Raw genomic sequence first — 18,146 nt, 5'->3', positions numbered from 1 at the left:
CTTAGAGGTAGGTACTTCCAAGGCATATTGTACTGTTAATTGTCCAACAAGACGGGCCAATTAACAGAACCACCTGCTACCATCCAAATCCGGGGCTTGACAAAGCGCACCATATGTAAAGTACTCCAGAAGATTCTGTATAGCAGCTGCTCTTAAATTTTGACCCCCGTGCATTTCGACAGACGTCTTCAACGGGTCAGCAAAGTCGTGGGCATGGTCGGTGCTTGCCGCACGTCCTGTGTACACACTACGTAAATGTACCCCGCGGTCATCCCATTTCTGTAAAGAATGTTTGTGGTGCATGTTTTCAACAGCGAAGAACATGATTCCTCTTTGAACCTGGTAAAAAAATTCGTGCACGATAGTAAGAGTTAGCAGAGTCAATCGACCAGCAGATAATTATTAAGCCCTAGAGTTAGCTAGCTAGATCAAGGAGAGGGATTAAAAGAAGACGAGAGCTCTGAGCTTTTCGCTCTCTTTTCACCATGGAGTACTCCTCGCCGACCTCCCATTTGCATTCTCTTGACCGGTTCCTGCGGTGCCACGTAGCTGTCGAACGTACACGACCGTGGCCCACCTCCCGCATACAAGTCAAAGTCAAGAGTCGAGTGGTTTTCAAGAGCAACGTCGCCGTACGCCACCGCAAAACCAAATCGATCGATCGCGCGAGGTTCCACTTCCGTCGCCGGTACCGCGAGGTCCGTCCGTCCATCCACGTCGCCTATAAAGCGACCGCGGCCGGCGCCGCTAGAGGGTACTGATCATCCACGCATCGATCCCGTAGCTTCTTCCCAAGTTGCGAGATCATGGTGCGCGCGCTCTCACCTTCTTCTCCCGTCGCCCCCTCCTCCTTCTACGCTCTGCTGCTGCTCGTAGTGGCCGCGTTCATCGGGCCGCTGCGGGTGGCGACGGCGCAGAGCGTGCCGGCGCCGGTGCCGGTCCGCGTCGGGGTGATCCTGGACTGGGCGAACAAGGGGTCGTCGGCGGTGTCGCTGCGGCGGCGGACCGGCATTCAGATGGCGGTGGAGGACTACTACGCGGCGCACCCGGGGTCGGCCACCAGGGTGGAGCTCCATTTCGGGGACTCCAAAGGGGACGTCGTCGGCGCCGCTTCCGCCGGTAAGCTCGCTCCCTAGTTGCTTCTCTAATAATTATGGTCTTTCGCTTCATGAATCTATGCAAGCTCGTACGCCAGCTACAGTCTACTATAACACTTGTAAGCGCAAGCTTGCCGTCTCGACATTAGCTCTCTAGCCTGGCCGTTTTAGTCCCTCGATCACCGGTGGCTGCTGCGCGCATGGGACTGTGCAGCTCTTATGGTTGCGCGGTGCTCCCGCCGGGCTCGGCCACCAAGGTGGATCTCCATTCCAGGGCCGGACGTCGCCGGGGACGACGTCCTCGGCGCCACTTCCGGTGGTAATTAGTTAACCTACCCCTCTCTCTCTCTCTCTCTCGCTTATCACGTACGCCACCATGGCTGCTAGCTGTAATTAAGCTCCTAAATCACGTTCGTCTCGAGATTAGCACTATCTTTTGTCCTAGTCGATCCCACTGGGCCGGGGTTGCTAGCTGCGCGCGCACGACCGTGCAGCTCCCGCCGACTATGGTACACGAGAGCCACTAGCAGACTAGCTGTTCTGTGGTGCCGCCGGATGCGGCGCCTCTCACGGCCGGCTACCGGGCCGCCAGCCTTAGAATTGTCGCCTTGCATGGACATCCATCGTGGCCGGCCCTGTCGCATTTTGTCCGGACAGACAGCTAGCTTCTGTTCTGGGTCGTCAACAAAAGGAGGAGGACGCACGGGGACAAATTAACAACCACCACATCTCGATCGAACTGCGCTGGAATCTCTCAACTAATCCATTTTTAACCGTGACCGGTGGACTCCCAAGTGTAGATAATGGCTACTGTACGTGCGTGCCCGTCGGCCTGTGGCTTAATTATGTTCGGTAGCTTGGGTTCGATCATTGGACACTTGGACTGGCGTGGCGTGACTGGTCTTCGCGGTCTGCTTCTTCACCGCGTATATATGCATGCACGTGCTACCGCGCGAGTCGGTCAAGCTTCATGGCTCATGTGGTTGTAGCTAGATTGGCTGGGGACGACAGTCGACGATAACGACGTAGATAGATGCCTCAAATCTTTATATCCGTTCTGCAACGCACCGCAACCACTCCCCTAGATGCATGGGATCCAAGTTTCAACCGGCGTGACGGGCACCATGTGGAGGACGTACGTACGTGCATCATATGCATGTCGGGTCAGCAACGTTGAACGGCCAGTCCAAAATTAGCAGCACTCTTGAAAATTCTTACTACGCTATATATAGTACTTGTCATGGCCAGTCATGCATTCATCATCGTTGTCGGTCATCCATGTATGCAGTCCAAGCTAGCTAGCTAGCATGTGTGTCGTCTGGCTCTGGTCTGGGAGACGACTCGCTTTCAACTTCCTTGTCAAAGTCTCGAGCACAAAGATGGGCGCTAGCTTGTTAATTTGGCCGATGAAAGTGACTCGAGAGGTTCTAATAGATCTTTCACGACAGGAAATTCGGATGTTTATTAGTACTTTACGAACCACTGTACATGTTTTCTGGTGCAGCCGCAGTCATCTTTGGTACACCAACTACTGTAGATGGCTTGTTAATTTGGTCGTGATATTGACTGCTCAGCTTCTATAGATCTTTCATTTTTCTCGCCTTTTGTTTGGAAAACTATTAGTAGTATCTGTTAGACGTGTACGTGCAGGACACGTCCAGCCGGCCGAATCAAGGAGGATTCGTATCTTAGTCTGTTTCGTTTATTTCCAAATATTGTAGCCTCCTTGTACTATATAATCCCATCACGGGATCAAATCAATCCAAGCGCAACAATTATAATTGCCTTCATGGTATTAGATTAGAGTTTTCGATCCTCTCTCTCCTCTCGTCTCACGCACGTAACCTGTACGCATGGCGCCGACACCCTAAGAGATCGCGGCCCAGGAGGAGGCCGCCGCCGCCGCCGCCGCCCTTGCTGAGGCTAACGCCAGGGCTGCTCTCTGGGCCCTCGCAGCCGCACTTCCAAGCATCCGCGCCGTCGTTCCGGTCACCCTCGAGCTCTCCACCTCCAACTATCTCCAATGGCGCGGCATGTTCTCCGACGCTGTCCAGAAGTACGCCTTGGAGGACCATCTACTCGAGGCAGAATACCCCACCCATCCGACGCCGCAGTGGGGTCGAAACGACGCCATCGTCCGTTCATGGATCAACAGCGCCGTCGCGCCTGAACTTCTCGCCATGATCGTTGACACCACCACGCCACTCCCTGCCCACTCGTTGTGGACGCGGCTCTCCAACATCTACCACGACAACTCCGAGACTCGCTCCTCCTACCTCGAGCAAGAGTTCCATGGTCTCCAGCAAGGCACCATGACCGTGGCTGACTATTGTCGCAAGCAGAAGGTCCTCTCTGACGAGCTCAACGCGCTGGGCACGACCATCACCGACAAGCGTCTCGTTCAGAACACGCTCCGCGGCCTCGGATCACGGCTTGCCTACATGCGCACGTTGACCCTCAAGCAGCGCCCACTCCCGTCCTTTCTGGATGTGCGCTCGTCCCTTCTGCTCGAGGAGCTCACGCTGCAGCAGTCAGTTTCCTCCTCCTCGACTCCGACCGCCTTCGTCGCCCGAGGCGTCTCTGCGCCTCCCCCATCGCGCGGACCTGCAGCTACCATGCCGCCTCCGCGTCGCCCCGACACATGCCGTAACTTCCAACGTGGGAGTTGCCGATTTGGCGCGCAATGCCGCTATCTCCACTCCGGACCTTCCCAACAGCAAGGCGGCAACACAAACCCACCGGCGAAGGGCTCGCTGGCACCATGGCCATCCATGCAAAACCCTTGGGCAGGGTCCATCCAGATGTGGGCAGGTCAGCCTCAGCGACCGTCCCTTCTTGGTCCGGCACAGGCACATCATGCCATGATAACCCACCCGCCTCCCTGGCCCTATGGTGCCGCCTCGCCAATGCCCTGGTCAGCAGGAACGCCGACGCCACCCATATCTTGGCCGACCGGAGCGCCGCCACCCGCTCCATCATCTGGACCGACATATGCTAATCTGCATCCGTCCTTCGACCAAGGATCACTCATGCAGGCTTTCAACACAATGTCCTTGACACCACCATCTTCAAACGAATGGTACATGGACTCAGGCGTTTCCGCTCACATGACCGGCAATCAGGGTAACCTTTCACACCTCCTCCCTTCTAACTCCTCTTACCCTCATGTCATCGTTGGCAATGGTCAAGCCCTTCCCATCACGTGCACCGGTCACACCACCCTCTCTACTCCTAATCATTCATTCTCTCTTAACAATGTTCTAGTTACACCCGACATTATCAAAAATCTTATTTCTGTACATAAGCTCACCATTGATAATCTTGTTTCTGTTGAGTTTGATCCTTTTGGTCTCTCTGTGAAGGACTTCCGCACGAAGAACGAGATCGTCAGGTGCAATAGTTCCGGCGAACTCTACCCTTTCTGGTGACCGTCTTCCACTCCGCAAGCTCTCTCCGCCACCACGTCATCCTCAACATTGTGGCATCGTCGCCTAGGCCATCTCAGTAGTCAAGCTTTGTCACACCTAGCACGTGCTTTTTCTTTTCCTTATAACAAAAACAATAACGATGACCATTTATGTCATACTTATCAATTAGGAAAACATGTTCGCCTACCTTTTGATACATCTACTACTCAGACTACTTGTCCGTTTCAACTCATCCATTGTGATTTGTGGACTTCGCCTCTTCCTAGTGTGTCTGGCTACAAATACTACCTAGTTGTGTTAGATGATTTCACCCATTACCTTTGGACTTTTCCTTTGCGATTAAAATATGAGACTTTCTCTACACTCAAACACTTTTTTGCCTATGTCTCCACTCAGTTTAAAGCAACCATCCAATCTGTACAGTGTGACAATGGACGCGAATTCGACAATACCAGTGCTCACAAGTTTCTCCTATCCCTTGGTGCCACCCTTCGCATGTCTTGTCCATACACCTCTCCACAGAACGGCAAAGCTGAACGTGTCATCCGCTCCACTAATAACATGGTGCGTTCCCTTCTTTTCCAAGCCAGCTTACCACCGGCCTATTGGGTTGAAGCTCTTCACACTGCCACTTTCCTCTTCAACCTACACCCAACCAAAACATTGCAACAGCGTACACCTTATGAGGCTCTTCGCGGCCTACCTCTCCCCCTAGAGCACTTGCGTATTTTCGGTTGTCTGTGCTATCCTAACCTATCCGCTATAGCACCACACAAACTAGCTCCACGCACGACCGCATGCGTTTTCCTAGGGTACCCCTCTAACCATCGCGGATATCGCTTTCTTGACCTCACTACACATAAATCATCATCTCTAGACATGTTGTCTTCGATGAGAACACCTTCCCTTTCGCTAAACAATGCACACCACCCCCTACTGCCATTGATCTGTCCTTTTTAGATGATCATCCTATCATTCTTCCCTCACAAATCAACCAACCTCCAGCACCGATGCTGGCCACACCACATCCACCTGAGCCACCCATGCCTCCTACACCTGAGCCGCCCACCCCTCCCACTCCTCCAGTTACACCTCCAACTCTACCTGTAGTTTTGGCTCCTGTTGGACCTCCCCTTGCCGACAATTCTCACTCGATGTTTACCCGTGGAAAGCGTGGCCTATCTTTGCCTGTTGATCGTCTTAATCTTCTTGTTGATGTCCCTAGTCCTCTACCTAAGAGCTACCGAAGTGCTCTTAAAGATACTCACTGGCACTCTGCTATGGTGGACGAATTTAGTGCCCTTCAAAACAATCAAACTTGGGATCTTGTTCCCCGTCCTCCCGGTGCCAATGTCATTTCTGGTAAATGGATATTTCGGCACAAGCTTAAGCAAGATGGGTCCCTGGATCGCTACAAAGCACGTTGGGTCCTCCGCGGCTTCACCCAGCGTGCCGGCGTCGATTACGGCGAGACTTTTAGCCCCGTTGTCAAGCCAGCAACAGTTCGAACCGTCCTCTCTCTTGCTGTTGCACAAGACTGGCCGGTACACCAGCTCGACATCAACAATGCTTTCCTACATGGTACACTCAATGAGACAGTCTACTGTGTGCAGCCGTCGGGATTCGTCGATGTCGCCAAACCGGACCATGTGTGCCGCCTCAATAAGTCTCTCTATGGGCTTAAACAGGCGCCGCGAGCATGGTACAGCCGTTTCACCGACCATCTTCTTCGCCTCGGTTTCGTCAGTTCCCGTGCGGACCCCTCGCTCTTCATTTACAGCCGCAATAGTGAGATTGTCTACCTCCTGCTATACGTTGATGATATAGTCCTGACAGCTTCATCTGAGCGACTTCTTCAGCAAACCATTATGGCTCTAGAGCGGGAGTTCTCTCTCAAAGACCTTGGAGCCCTGCACTACTTTCTCGGTATCGCCGTCACTCGGTCCTCCGATGGCATGTTCCTCTCCCAGCGACAGTACATCATTGACATCCTCGAGCGTGTGGGCATGAGCGAGTGCAACACATGTTCCACTCCTGTTGACACACAGTCAAAGCTTGGTGCTACTGGCGCTGTTGTCGATGATCCATCCTCCTATCGAAGTCTCGTGGGTGCTCTCCAATACCTGTCATTCACCAGACCAGATGTCGCCTATGCTGTGCAACAGGTATGCTTGTACATGCACGACCCACGGGAGCCACACCTTAATGCTGTCAAAAGGATTCTTCGGTATCTTCCGGCACCATCAATCATGGACTTCAGATATATCGCTCGTCGCCAGCATCGCTCACTGCCTACACTGATGCCGACTGGGCTGGCTGCCCTGACACACGCAAGTCCACCTCCGGCTACGGCGTCTTCCTTGGTGACAATTTGGTCTCTTGGTCCTCCAAACGACAACAAACTGTTTCCCGGTCAAGCATAGAGGCTGAATACCGCGGTGTCGCCAACGCCGTCGCCGAGGCATGTTGGTTACGCCAGCTTTTGTCCGAGCTCCACCGTCCTCTTCAGCGAGCTACTGTGGTCTACTGTGACAACATCTCCGCCGTCTACCTCTCGACAAACCCGGTTCAACATCAACGCACCAAGCATGTGGAAATTGATCTTCATTTTGTCCGTGAGCGGGTTGCTTTTGGAGATGTCCGTGTTCTCCATGTGCCGACGTCTTCTCAGTGTGCTGACATCTTCACCAAAGGGTTACCGTCGACTGTGTTCAACGAGTTCCGCTACAGCCTGAACATCCGCCCAGCTCCCGCTCCGACTGCGGGGGGGTGTTAGACGTGTACGTGCAGGACACGTCCAGCCGGCCGAATCAAGGAGGATTCGTATCTTAGTCTGTTTCGTTTATTTCCAAATATTGTAGCCTCCTTGTACTATATAATCCCATCACGGGATCAAATCAATCCAGGCGCAACAATTATAATTGCCTTCAGTATCATTTTTCTCTCCTAGTTTGGGCTCCTTAAAAGTTTCTAATGCTTCAGATTTTAATGGGTCGAAAGAGTACGTGGGCCTAAATCTCCTTTTCGTTGGTGTTGTTTGTTGTTGCAGCGTTGGACCTGATCAAGAACGCGCAGGTGCAGGCCATCATCGGGCCCAAGACATCAGCGGAGGCGGAGTTCGTCGCCCAACTCGGCAGCCGCGCCCACGTCCCCGTGCTCTCCTACTCCGCCACCTCCCCGTCCCTCTCGCCGGCGCAGACGCCCTACTTCGTGCGCACCGCCGCCAAAGACTCCTTGCAGGCCACCCCCGTCGCCGCTGTCCTAGCACACTTCGGGTGGCGCGCGGCCGTCGTCCTGCACGAGGACTCGCCCTACGGCACCGGCATCCTCCCGGCGCTCGCCGACGCGCTCCAGAGCGTCGACAGCGCGGCCATCGTGGAACGCGTGCCCGTGCCGAGCCGCGCGCACGACGACGCCCTCGACGCGCTGCTCTACCGCCTCAATGCGATGCCGACGCGCGTGTTCGTCGTGCACGCCAATTTCCGCCTGGCGACGCGGCTCTTCCGGCGAGCGGGGGAGGCCGGGATGATGTCCGATGGCTACGCCTGGGTCGTCACAGATGGCGTCGGAAGCTTGGTGGACAGGCTCAGCCCCGAGGACGTCGACGCCATGCAGGGCGTCGTCAGCCTCCGGCCCCACGTTGAGCTCACGAGCCAGGTCAAGAACTTCTCGGCGCGGTTCAGGGCGAGGTTCCGGCGGGACAACCCGGCCTCCGACGATGACATGATCAATGATCCGACCGTGACGAGGCTCTGGTCGTACGACACGGCGTGGGCGATCGCCGCGGCAGCCGAGGCGGCCGCCAGTGTCCCCGGCCCGGCATTTCAGACACCGCAGCGTAGCAGGGCACTCACAGACCTGGACCGGCTCGGTGTGTCGGCCACCGGAGCAGCGCTTCTCAGAGCGGTGCGTAACACCACGTTCGACGGGATGGCCGGCAGGTTCAAGCTTGTGAACGGGCAGCTGCAGGTGGCGGCATACGAGGTCGTCAACATCATCGGGAACGGTGCCAGGACGGTGGGGTTTTGGACGCCGGAGTCCGGCATTTCGCAGGACCTGAACGTCGGCGGCGCCAAGGTTGAGCGAAAGCTGAAACCCATTCTCTGGCCGGGCGAGGCGCTGTCCCAGCCAAGAGGCTGGACGGAATCGCCGAACGGACGTGTGCTCAAGGTCGCCGTGCCGATGAAGAACGGGTTCAAGCAGTTCGTGGATGTTGTCGGGGAGAAGAACTCGACGGCGCCGAAGGTCACCGGGTACTGCATCGACGTGTTCGAAGCGGTGATGAAGAACCTGCCCTACCCGGTGAAGTACCAGTACGTGCCGTTCCCCCGAAGCCCCGATTCGTACGAGAAGCTGGTGGACCAGGTGAGCGGCGGGGAGGCGGACATTGCGGTGGGGGACGTGACGATCACGGCGAGCAGGATGCACGAGGCGGACTTCTCCATGCCGTTCACGGAGTCCGGGTGGGCGATGGTGGTGGCGACGCGGCCGGACACGAGCGCCAGCATGTGGATCTTCCTGCAGCCGCTCACCACCAGCCTCTGGCTCACGAGCCTCGGCTTCTTCTGCTTCACCGGCTTCGTGGTGTGGGTCATCGAGCACCGCGTCAACCCGGAGTTCCGGGGCACGCCGTCGCAGCAGTTCGGCCTCATCTTCTACTTCTCCTTCTCAACGCTCGTCTTCGCACACAGTAAGCCACTTACTAACCATCTCATCATTTCAACTATGCAGTTTCATGAAGGATATCAATGGCACCTAATCAATCTTGACGTTTTAATTTTCAGAGGAGAAGCTGGAGAGCAACCTGTCGAGGCTGGTGGTGATCATATGGGTGTTCGTGGTGCTGATCCTGACGTCGAGCTACACGGCGAGCCTGACGTCGATGCTGACGGTCCAGCAGCTCCGGCCAACCGTGACCGACGTGAAGGAGCTGCAGAGGCGCGGCCAACACATCGGGTACCAGGAGGGGAGCTTCATCAAGCCCTTGCTCACAAAGATGGGCTTCGACGAGAGGAAGATGAAGAAGTACAGCACGCTGGAGCAGTACGCCGAGGCGCTGTCGAAGGGCTCGGCGGACGGCGGCGTGGACGCGGTGTTCGACGAGATCCCGTACCTGAAGCTGTTCCTGTCGCAGCACTGCGACGGGTACATGCAGGTGGGGCCCGTGTACAAGACGGACGGCTTCGGGTTCGTGTTCCCGAGGGGGTCGCCCATGGTGGGGGACGTGTCGCGGGAGATCCTGCGGCTGGCGGAGGGCGACCAGATGGCGCGCATCGAGAAGGCGTGGTTCGGCGAGCCCGGCACGTGCCGGGACGCGCTGGGCGGCATCGGCGCCGGCGGCGGCTCGTCGAACCTCAGCTTCCGGAGCTTCGGCGGGCTGTTCCTCATCACCGGCGTCGTGTCCAGCCTCATGCTGCTGCTCTATTTCGCCATCTTCATGTACCGCGAGCGCGACGAGCTCCGGGAGGCGGAGCGGGAGGCGAAGGCCGAGGACGGCTCCGGGAGCGTGCCCGTGCGGAGGCTGCGCGTGTTGCTGCAGCACTACGACAAGAGGGACCTCAAGTCCCCCACCTTCAGGACGTGGAACGACGACTCCGTCAGGAACGGCAGCGACTACGCCGGCAGGACACCGAGATGGAGCGGCGGCGACGCGGGCCTGACGCCGAGGGCCGGTGCGGAGGAACACGCCATGGGAGGGGCGAGCCCGCTGAGCGTGGACATCAGCTCCGAGATGAATGCCGGCTCTTCGCCGGAGGGGACGCCGGCGTCGGAGATCAGTGAGTCATTCGAGCAGAGGATAGAGGGGGCAGCAGCCTCAGTGGAAATGGCAAGGTCAAACGCCTCTCGGCTGCAGTAAGAGTAGAAGCATATCCATGAGGAATGCCAATATAGGAGTTCTAGTCTTGTGGCACTAATTGCACTTTGGCCAGAAAATCGTTTTGTATTCTTCTTCTAGTGAACATTAGGGAATTCAAAGGAAAGAAGTTCTCTGATGTTATAATTGTACATAGTAAAAAAGAACACAAATTTGGTTGTACACATAGCTAAAAGCAAAAAGTTTGTATTACCTCCGTCCTAAAATTCTTGTCTTAAATTTATCTAGATACATAACACTAAAACATGACTTCTTAAATTTGTCTAGTAACACTAAAACATGACTAGATACATCTATACCTAGACAACTCTAAGAACATGACCAGATATATCTGCATCTAGACAACACTAAGACAAGAACTTTAGGACGAGGGGAGTATTTGACATCAGACAAAGGAACGTTTCGGAGGGAAAATAATTGTTGGATTGAACACAAAGCATAATAACTTGATCTTACATGGTGGTTTTCATCTGGTTGTATACCAGAGACAAGAAATAATACAAATCAAGTTCAAATTGTTTTCCCCCGCAAAAAAAAGGAACTAGGATACAACATAATTTATATATATATATATGATACAACAGTACATGGTGGCGCATTGTGCTCCTGCCATGACTCGACCATGGCATGGTGAAGGCCAATAAACATTGCATCATCTTTGCTGCAACTGAGCCATCTCTATGGATTCTAGCTCCAGCTGCTCCTAAACTGTACATAGCCTACCGATCTAGAGTGTAGCCCTGAGATGGCATGGTAATTGGATGGTTAGGGAGCTATAAGGATGCAACTGATGTTGGCGGACAACCAGAAAATGGACTTTCCGGAATCAATACCTGATTGACATAGGGGAATTCTCATGAATCCCCGTTTATCATCCGGGAGTGATACGGAACCTTGTTTATTTCCACAATTGTCGACTGGTCCTGGATGAGTGGTTGTTTCCATGGCTCGCCGTCCATTTGAACATATGCTCGATCCCACTCGCCTCCCCTCATTTCAAACTTGATAGCTGCAGCCTAAGAGAAATGCAATATTTTTGGACAGAAGTTCATGATAAGTTACTGAAGAAATGATACCCAAATAGATCAATCCTTTGACAGGTAAATCAATGCAAAATCAGGGCGGGTACCTGAGCAATGTGCTTTGCTTTGATAAGCTCAGCCATAACGAATGAAGCATGCCAACCTTCTTTCAGACCAAATATTTCAATCAAACCGTCGTCTGAATGAGCTTCAACAAAACCTTTCTGGAACGAGGGGGGAAGAGACACATCATTTGCATAGAACAAACAGAGCCCATTTGTGTAACCCCACCCAATGCTGAACTCTAGCTAGTAGCTACCACTTGTTCTAAAAGCATATGTCAGCGATGATAGAACATGTAATGCTCACTTGCTGTCTATCTGTCCCATTTGGCAACTTCGACGTTAGCTATAAACCCCATATCCTGGACTAGAAAACAAGAACTGATGATACATGCAATGCGCATCAGCAAGCTCAGCTACCAACCTTTTCAAGATAATCCGGTTTAAGATCACCCCATGGATGCTTTCCACTGGCGTAGTTGTCCAGATTTAAGACCACTATGGATCTAACACTGCAATATTAACAGATGATAATAAATGTGAGCTCAATTTCGGTGATGTACAATATAAGTCTTGGTACAGCAAATTTGAAGGACAATCATCAAGAGTACAAGCTAAGCATCACACAATATTTCAAATATTTATTTACTTCTTACGTACTTTGGACAGGCCTGACATTGGCAATATCATATATTTTTCTACGGTTGAAGGTAAGGCCCAGGAAAAGGGCAAGCTGCTGCTAAGGCAACCAAATATATTATTATTATGCAAAATATGGGTTATTAATTATTATCTGCTGAAAAAAATCCATTTCATCATTGAGAAAGATAGGAAATCTAGATAATTACGAACCCACATATGTAGTTTTTGTGCCAATTTAAATATTTTCAGATGAATCATTGTAAACGGTCTACCAGACATCACATGTCAGCATTTCATGTTATCTGCATAGGCCATACATTGCCCAGTGTTGATTTTTTAACACTAATCCCCAAACTAATAGCAATGGTCACTGGGTTCGTATAAATAAAGTCAGCTACTCGATTTTCTGATATCCTAAGGATCATTGATATCTAAATATCTTTTTTGAATGTAACAGAATCTATGACTTGCCTTGAAGGCATTTGAATTTGCTCCCATTCAGAACAATTTGCCCTTTTAATGTAAAGCCGCAAAATGTTCCGAAGTCCCCTGCATCAACAAAGCATTCTGTCAGCCTTGGATAGATGATTGAGACAAATGTCACAAACAAAGGAAGAAGAATATCTTAGCACTATTGCAGGTTTGCAGTTTATTTATGAACACTAAAAATATGAAGATAAAGCATAAAAACAGTGGGTCATTGGCATTGCATAGTACTGAGCATAGTGGAACTTGAATCCGAATCCTCATGTGTTAACCAAGAAAGTACTATAGTCTAGAACAACTGCTATTTTTTAGAAGTTCTGTGGGTTGAATCTCATGATTAACCTCAAACCATGATTGTGTCTCGAGGATGGATCAAAACAAACGAACTATTTGATACTTTAAAAGTCCAGCTCAATTTCAAAGTACATGGAAAGGCAGGTCATTACCTTAGCTGAGGACTTGCTGTACAAGGAGTACAGAACCATCCCTGTGTGCAGCTATATCCAGCATAAATCAACTGCATATAACCAAGTATTACTAAAACAGTCACCTATAGATCGCATAACAGCATAACATAGAATTCTGAGGTACCAGATAACTATGCTACAGAAAATGAAAAGGAACCTTTGAAGCCAGTTTCTTTCTTTATTCAGAAGTTACATATTCTAGAAGAACTAGCAGAATCACATCCAGCTTATCTATCAAGTATACAGCTGGATCCACATGATAATAATATGGGAGAACTTGGGTGCACGAGTTCTTTTGTATGTGTGCAACATCACGTGATCTATCAGACTGCCATACTTAAAACATCCTACTGATAGAAGACAACTAACTAATGAAGATGTTGCTAACCAGCACATTCTGAATGCTAAGCTCCTCACCAAAAGAATTCAGTAAATTACTGTGGGCTTCGAAAAAGATCACACTTCACAATGACATACATGAAAACTTTAAGCCACCACATATTACACCATTAAAGAAGTTCTTTCCGCACCTTATTTGCAACTGGTCCTTGAGCAAGATATGGCTTTTCATCTCGTAGATGGTGGAAGCCATATGCAACTTGGGCATCCATCCCTATTCAAAATAAATGGCACACTTAACAATGAATCAGGGCTCTAACAAACTGTAATAAAGAATAAACCATATAATTTAGCAAAAAATCATTGATCTGGTACATTCATATCTTGTGGTTTCAATTGTAGTCTTACAACTTTACATTATCATAAACCCGCAAAAAAAAACTTTATATTATCAGACAGTGTGTGTAGTTTTAGATTATATATTTCACATCAAACTTTCAGATACTGAAGAATATACAGCCATTCAAAATTTCAAATTAAGGTTTAGCGCACAAAAAAATCTTAGGCAACGCTAAACACCTAGGAACTGGAGAGAAAATAGATATTACATATATTATCCAGTTAGTCTGAATATAAAACCTCTCAAGTAGATGTAGATCACCATGTAAAGTTCACGAGAATTAACCGAATTAGCTTAAGGAAAGAAAGTATATGAGGTAACAAAGTAATACCAATGCTAAGGTAGTTGTAGAATACTCCTTTATAGCATGAAGCTTTTTCGGTTAACTCACTGCCACTCGCCTGCACCAAATTACACAAGGTCTTTAGCAAATACATAAGTACTTGCACACTCACTGAGAAAGACAAAATATAGGAGGGATTGCAATAATTTTGAAGCAGAGTTGACAATCGACAGAAGAAAATAAGATGCCGGAACAATCCATCAAACTATTCAAGAGAAACAAATTGTAACAAGCATTTGAAATAGCAAGTATGACAGGCAACCATGCAGAGTCAAAGAGTGGCAAGCATTCAAAGTTACTATGCAAAACTTAGCAGTAACTAAAATTCTTTTTCTAGGTAAGCAAGGGAATCCTGTATGCAACTTGGATTTTCAGAATTGAATTCATCTCAAGACTCGCTTTCGAAAAAGAACTACCTCAACAATAGTTTTTTCTACTTTTTATGTTATCATGCAATCTTTAAAAATGTCTAAAACAATGTTCTTAAGTGGAGAAGAGATCTAACGATGGAAGAAGAGCATGCTACCGAGTGTATAGATTTGAGCTAAAATCTGTTTTCTATTTCAGGCTGTAATTTCCAGGTAAATTCATAGTCAAGACCTTGCTGAACTCCAGCTGATCGGCAGGTTCCGCTTTCTTAAGTGCATGTGGCAACTCTGTTATTTCTCCCTCTGGCATCCTAATCACAGCCTGCCAACTGCAAAAATATTGGTAGCGATTTTCAGAGCAAAAACAGATGAAGAGTGTATGTACAATTATTAAAAGAAACATCTAGAGTTGAGCCTCTTCACGATGTACACATTACATTTGGAGATAATAAATATGGCAGATAGATGCTGAGCTTATGTAAATTGACGATTTTCTTTCCACCATCAGGAAATTATTCCAGATAGGTATATGATAAGTTTTACTCAGCAGTGCAAAATGTGTTCCTCAAATAGAGCTTAATACGCATATAGGTGAATAAAGAGAGAAATAACTCTCGAGCAATGATTTCACATTCTCACCTGTCAAGATGGACGACCGAAGCAGACACTGCCTTGTTGAGATATCGCTTTACAGCTGAACGCCAACCAAAGGGAAAAGAGCCACCCTGTGCTTGAGTTGATTAGCATTTTCAATTAAAAACAAAGAACTTAAACAGAACGGTGTCATCGCATATCGGCCCTTACCCATCCAAATGATCTAGCAAGGTCATTTCCTGTCCCGAGTGGAATGATTCCTGTGGGAGGAACTGGTTCCCTTTTCGACTTATTAAGTTCTTGGAGACATCCAAGTACCCAACCAACAGTGCCATCACCTCCAGCAACCTGTCAGAAAGAACTAGTGCAAGGATGTTATGCAAAGTAGTTGGAAAACTGCGACATACAAGGAAAGCATATGGACACCTAAATGGTGCAGGAGAAACCTCTCATGAGCTAAGATATAAGCTCACTTATCGAATAGTTTCTAACAGTAAATAACAAAGCTAACATGCAGCGAACCCTTAAAAGCTTCTGACAGATACAATATCCTTACTGAAGCCCATCAAGCACGTACCATAATCCTCAAATTTGCACGGATGTCCTTTGCACAGTTATCACCTTGATCAGCCAACCTCTCCAAACAGCCCAAACCATAACGAACAAAATCAGAAGGCTTCACAGTAGAAAGATCGAAGACCTGAACAAAAATGGTTCCATCAGCAAGTACTATACAGTCCAGGGTTTTCCAGAACAAGCAAAAGAATAAGAAACTAGAATTTCCAAAAGACATGCTGTGGCTTCTGAGTGCACAAAATAATCCAGAATCGGCGTTACAAACGAGTCCTAAACAGTTAGCCTGTCTTGACAACCACAATAACATGTTGTGTGAGTTTTCCAAGCCCTTAAAGACCATCAAATTCCACAGAACTGCGCCATATCCATAGTTCTTTACGGCCCTATCTTCTATCAGTTCTGACCCTTTTACACCACATAATGATATCAGTGCCCAGTCCTCACAAGCCAACCTCCAGTTTCACATGTTGATCCACAACTAACTCGGGTAGAAGCCAGTACTTCCATGTTGATGAAACAATATAGGTGACTATCACCAAGTGGCTCTGCACCTGTCTTCTGTTACAAGAAAATGTCGAGCTACAAATTATAGACAGTCTCATTACATTACTCTCACTACTGTCACCTGCACAGGCATCCTCCCTCCTTCCCCACCTAACACCTACCGTCCTAGTTCTTTTCCTTCACCTCATCGCCTCTTCTAGAACCACATGTGGAAGTGAGACACGGTCTGATGGAGCCCTCACAGCAGCATACGTTTATTATGCATTTATCATCCAACCATAATGGTCAGATATCCGTCTTCATCCCTACTCCCCCAACCCCTCGTGGTACCAATTAAGTGCATGGCTATCTAGATGATTCGACCTTGGCAGTATCAGGCAGAACTCGGAAATAAGGGGAACAAAAAGGTTAGTACAATGCCTCATATGGAGCATGACGATCCTCTCAACACATACTAGGCAACTAGAGATTCTGGCCGCGTCACACCATCCTCCTCCTCGGATCACAAGACGCGGAGCCCCTCTCGTCCTTGGTTTCACGGTAGTACCATTGTACCATGAAAGTACCACCGGAGCAGAATCCATTTTAATCCCGGCCGAAATGGGGTGTATTACCTCGCACTAAATCATAGTACTAGTAATGGTATCTCTAAACCAATTCCCTGCCGGATTCCACACGAACGGAGAAGAAAAATCTGCCGCGGAGTAACAAGTAGTAGCACAGCAACGGCCGCCACGAAAGCAAGGCGAGGGGGAAAAAACGCCGGAATTGGGAGGGAGCACGTGAATCGCGAGGTCATCACCCACCTGCTCCTTGCTGATGAGCTCGTGGAGCCGCACCTTGAGCTCGGGCCCGTGGCGCCCGCCGCTCTTGGAGTTGACGAACACGACCATCGGCGCCACCACCTCCAGCCCGTCCTCCCCCTCCCCGCCGCCCACCGCCTCGTCCCTCGCCGCCGCGGCGGCCGCCACGCCGGCGGCCTCGTCCTTCTCGGCGACGGCGGCGGCCACGGCCCTCCGCGCGTAGAGCGGCATGACGACGCGGCGCCGCAGCTCGGCCTTGTCGACGTCCCGGCCCCACACCCCGCACGCGCGCACCGACTCCCAGATCGACACGCGCGCCGACGGCGCCGTCGGCGGCGCGGAGTGGGGCGTGTGGACGGCGGCGTCGCCGTTGCCGGCCATCCCCACCTCCGCCTCCGCCCGCTCCATCGCCGCGCCGCCCGCCGAGGAAAGGAAAAGGCAACGGTAGGAGTATGTATCACAGCTAGGCAGCTGCCGAATTGGCACCGGTGGAGGAGCTGGATGAATTGGGGAAAGAAAGAAGAGAGGAGGAGCGCTGAGCCCAGCGCCGACTTTATTATTGGTTGCTGACGGGTGCTGCATATATGCAGGCAGGGAATAAAGTTTTGGTTAATGCGGGGGCAGGCTGATTAGGTGGACTGGGACGACTGGTGCTCGCTCTCTCGCGCTGTGCGGAGCGCGTCTTCGGACGGGAGAGCATTTACGTCTTTTCGTTACAGTGAGGGAATTTACTTTTCTTGACGCGGTGAAAGGGACGCGCATGGCATGGCTGGCGTTTTCGTTGAATTTTCCTACAACGTATACGGAGTAGGAGTAGTAGATAGTAGTGCTCCACAGATGGATCTGAAGTCAAAACTCTTTCTAGAGGGCTTTGATGTTTATTTCGTATATTTGACCTAAGTACTAATGTTGGAAATATGTGACATCGGACAATCTCCAACCGCAACCCGCAGATTTTCTTCCGCATCCGTCCACGGACACGGATATGGGAGGACGCCATTCAACTCTAGCCACATACATTTCAATCTGCATTTTAACTAACCGAACGAAATTATGCAAACCGACTGATATTCATCAAAGTCCGGATAGAAAATAGCACAAATCATCCATCCATACATAGCATGCAAGTTAGGCCTAGTA

The 18,146-nt window shown here is 50.3% G+C and overlaps 3 protein-coding genes across 4 annotated transcripts; 2 read left to right on the top strand and 1 right to left on the bottom strand.

Moving 5' to 3' along the window:
- The first annotated feature begins 641 nt into the window (after positions 1-641).
- Positions 642-10,471, top strand: LOC125515010 (glutamate receptor 2.8). The gene is made up of 3 exons (XM_087528807.1): positions 642-1,119; positions 7,575-9,215; positions 9,310-10,471. The coding sequence occupies exons 1-3, from the start codon at positions 807-809 to the stop codon at positions 10,380-10,382; spliced, it is 3,027 nt and encodes a 1,008-aa protein (XP_087384933.1). The 5' UTR covers positions 642-806; the 3' UTR covers positions 10,383-10,471.
- Positions 1,126-4,525, top strand: LOC147966320 (uncharacterized). The gene has a single exon (XM_087527676.1). The coding sequence runs from the start codon at positions 3,131-3,133 to the stop codon at positions 4,523-4,525; it is 1,395 nt and encodes a 464-aa protein (XP_087383802.1). The 5' UTR covers positions 1,126-3,130.
- A 329-nt stretch (positions 10,472-10,800) lies between the features above and the next one.
- LOC125515011 (diacylglycerol kinase 7) lies at positions 10,801-17,590 on the bottom strand. Of its 2 annotated transcripts, XM_048680421.2 has the most exons (13): positions 17,010-17,585; positions 15,701-15,823; positions 15,334-15,471; positions 15,169-15,254; positions 14,762-14,858; positions 14,150-14,219; positions 13,610-13,692; positions 13,059-13,129; positions 12,598-12,675; positions 11,909-11,996; positions 11,530-11,646; positions 11,234-11,416; positions 10,801-11,140 (listed from the first exon to the last, which is right to left on the bottom strand). In XM_048680421.2, the coding sequence occupies exons 1-12, from the start codon at positions 17,412-17,414 to the stop codon at positions 11,255-11,257; spliced, it is 1,518 nt and encodes a 505-aa protein (XP_048536378.2). In that variant the 5' UTR covers positions 17,415-17,585; the 3' UTR covers positions 10,801-11,140; positions 11,234-11,254. The 2 variants fall into 2 exon arrangements, with proteins under 2 accessions (XP_048536378.2, XP_048536379.2); XM_048680422.2 differs by lacking the exons at positions 10,801-11,140; positions 11,234-11,416 and having other exon boundaries at positions 11,529-11,802; positions 17,010-17,590.
- Between the last annotated feature and the right edge of the window lie 556 nt (positions 17,591-18,146).

This window comes from Triticum urartu, chromosome 6A (genome assembly GCF_056163025.1).
Source record: "Triticum urartu cultivar PI428250 chromosome 6A, HENAU_Tu73, whole genome shotgun sequence".
In the NCBI taxonomy this organism is placed as follows: Eukaryota; Viridiplantae; Streptophyta; class Magnoliopsida; order Poales; family Poaceae; genus Triticum; species Triticum urartu.
This window is presented reverse-complemented; position numbering and strand designations above follow the sequence as displayed.

Coding starts and splice junctions, on each gene's coding strand:
- LOC125515010 (XM_087528807.1), top strand. CDS start 807: ATGGTGCGCGCGCTCTCACCTTCTTCTCCCGTCGCCCCCTCCTCCTTC. Junction 1,120..7,574: donor CGTCGGCGCCGCTTCCGCCG/GTAAGCTCGCTC, acceptor TTGTTGTTGCAG/CGTTGGACCTGATCAAGAAC. Junction 9,216..9,309: donor AACGCTCGTCTTCGCACACA/GTAAGCCACTTA, acceptor TTTAATTTTCAG/AGGAGAAGCTGGAGAGCAAC.
- LOC147966320 (XM_087527676.1), top strand. CDS start 3,131: ATGTTCTCCGACGCTGTCCAGAAGTACGCCTTGGAGGACCATCTACTC.
- LOC125515011 (XM_048680421.2), bottom strand. CDS start 17,414: ATGGAGCGGGCGGAGGCGGAGGTGGGGATGGCCGGCAACGGCGACGCC. Junction 13,130..13,609: donor AAGGACCAGTTGCAAATAAG/GTGCGGAAAGAA, acceptor GGTTATATGCAG/TTGATTTATGCTGGATATAG. Junction 12,676..13,058: donor ACAGCAAGTCCTCAGCTAAG/GTAATGACCTGC, acceptor TTGTTGATGCAG/GGGACTTCGGAACATTTTGC.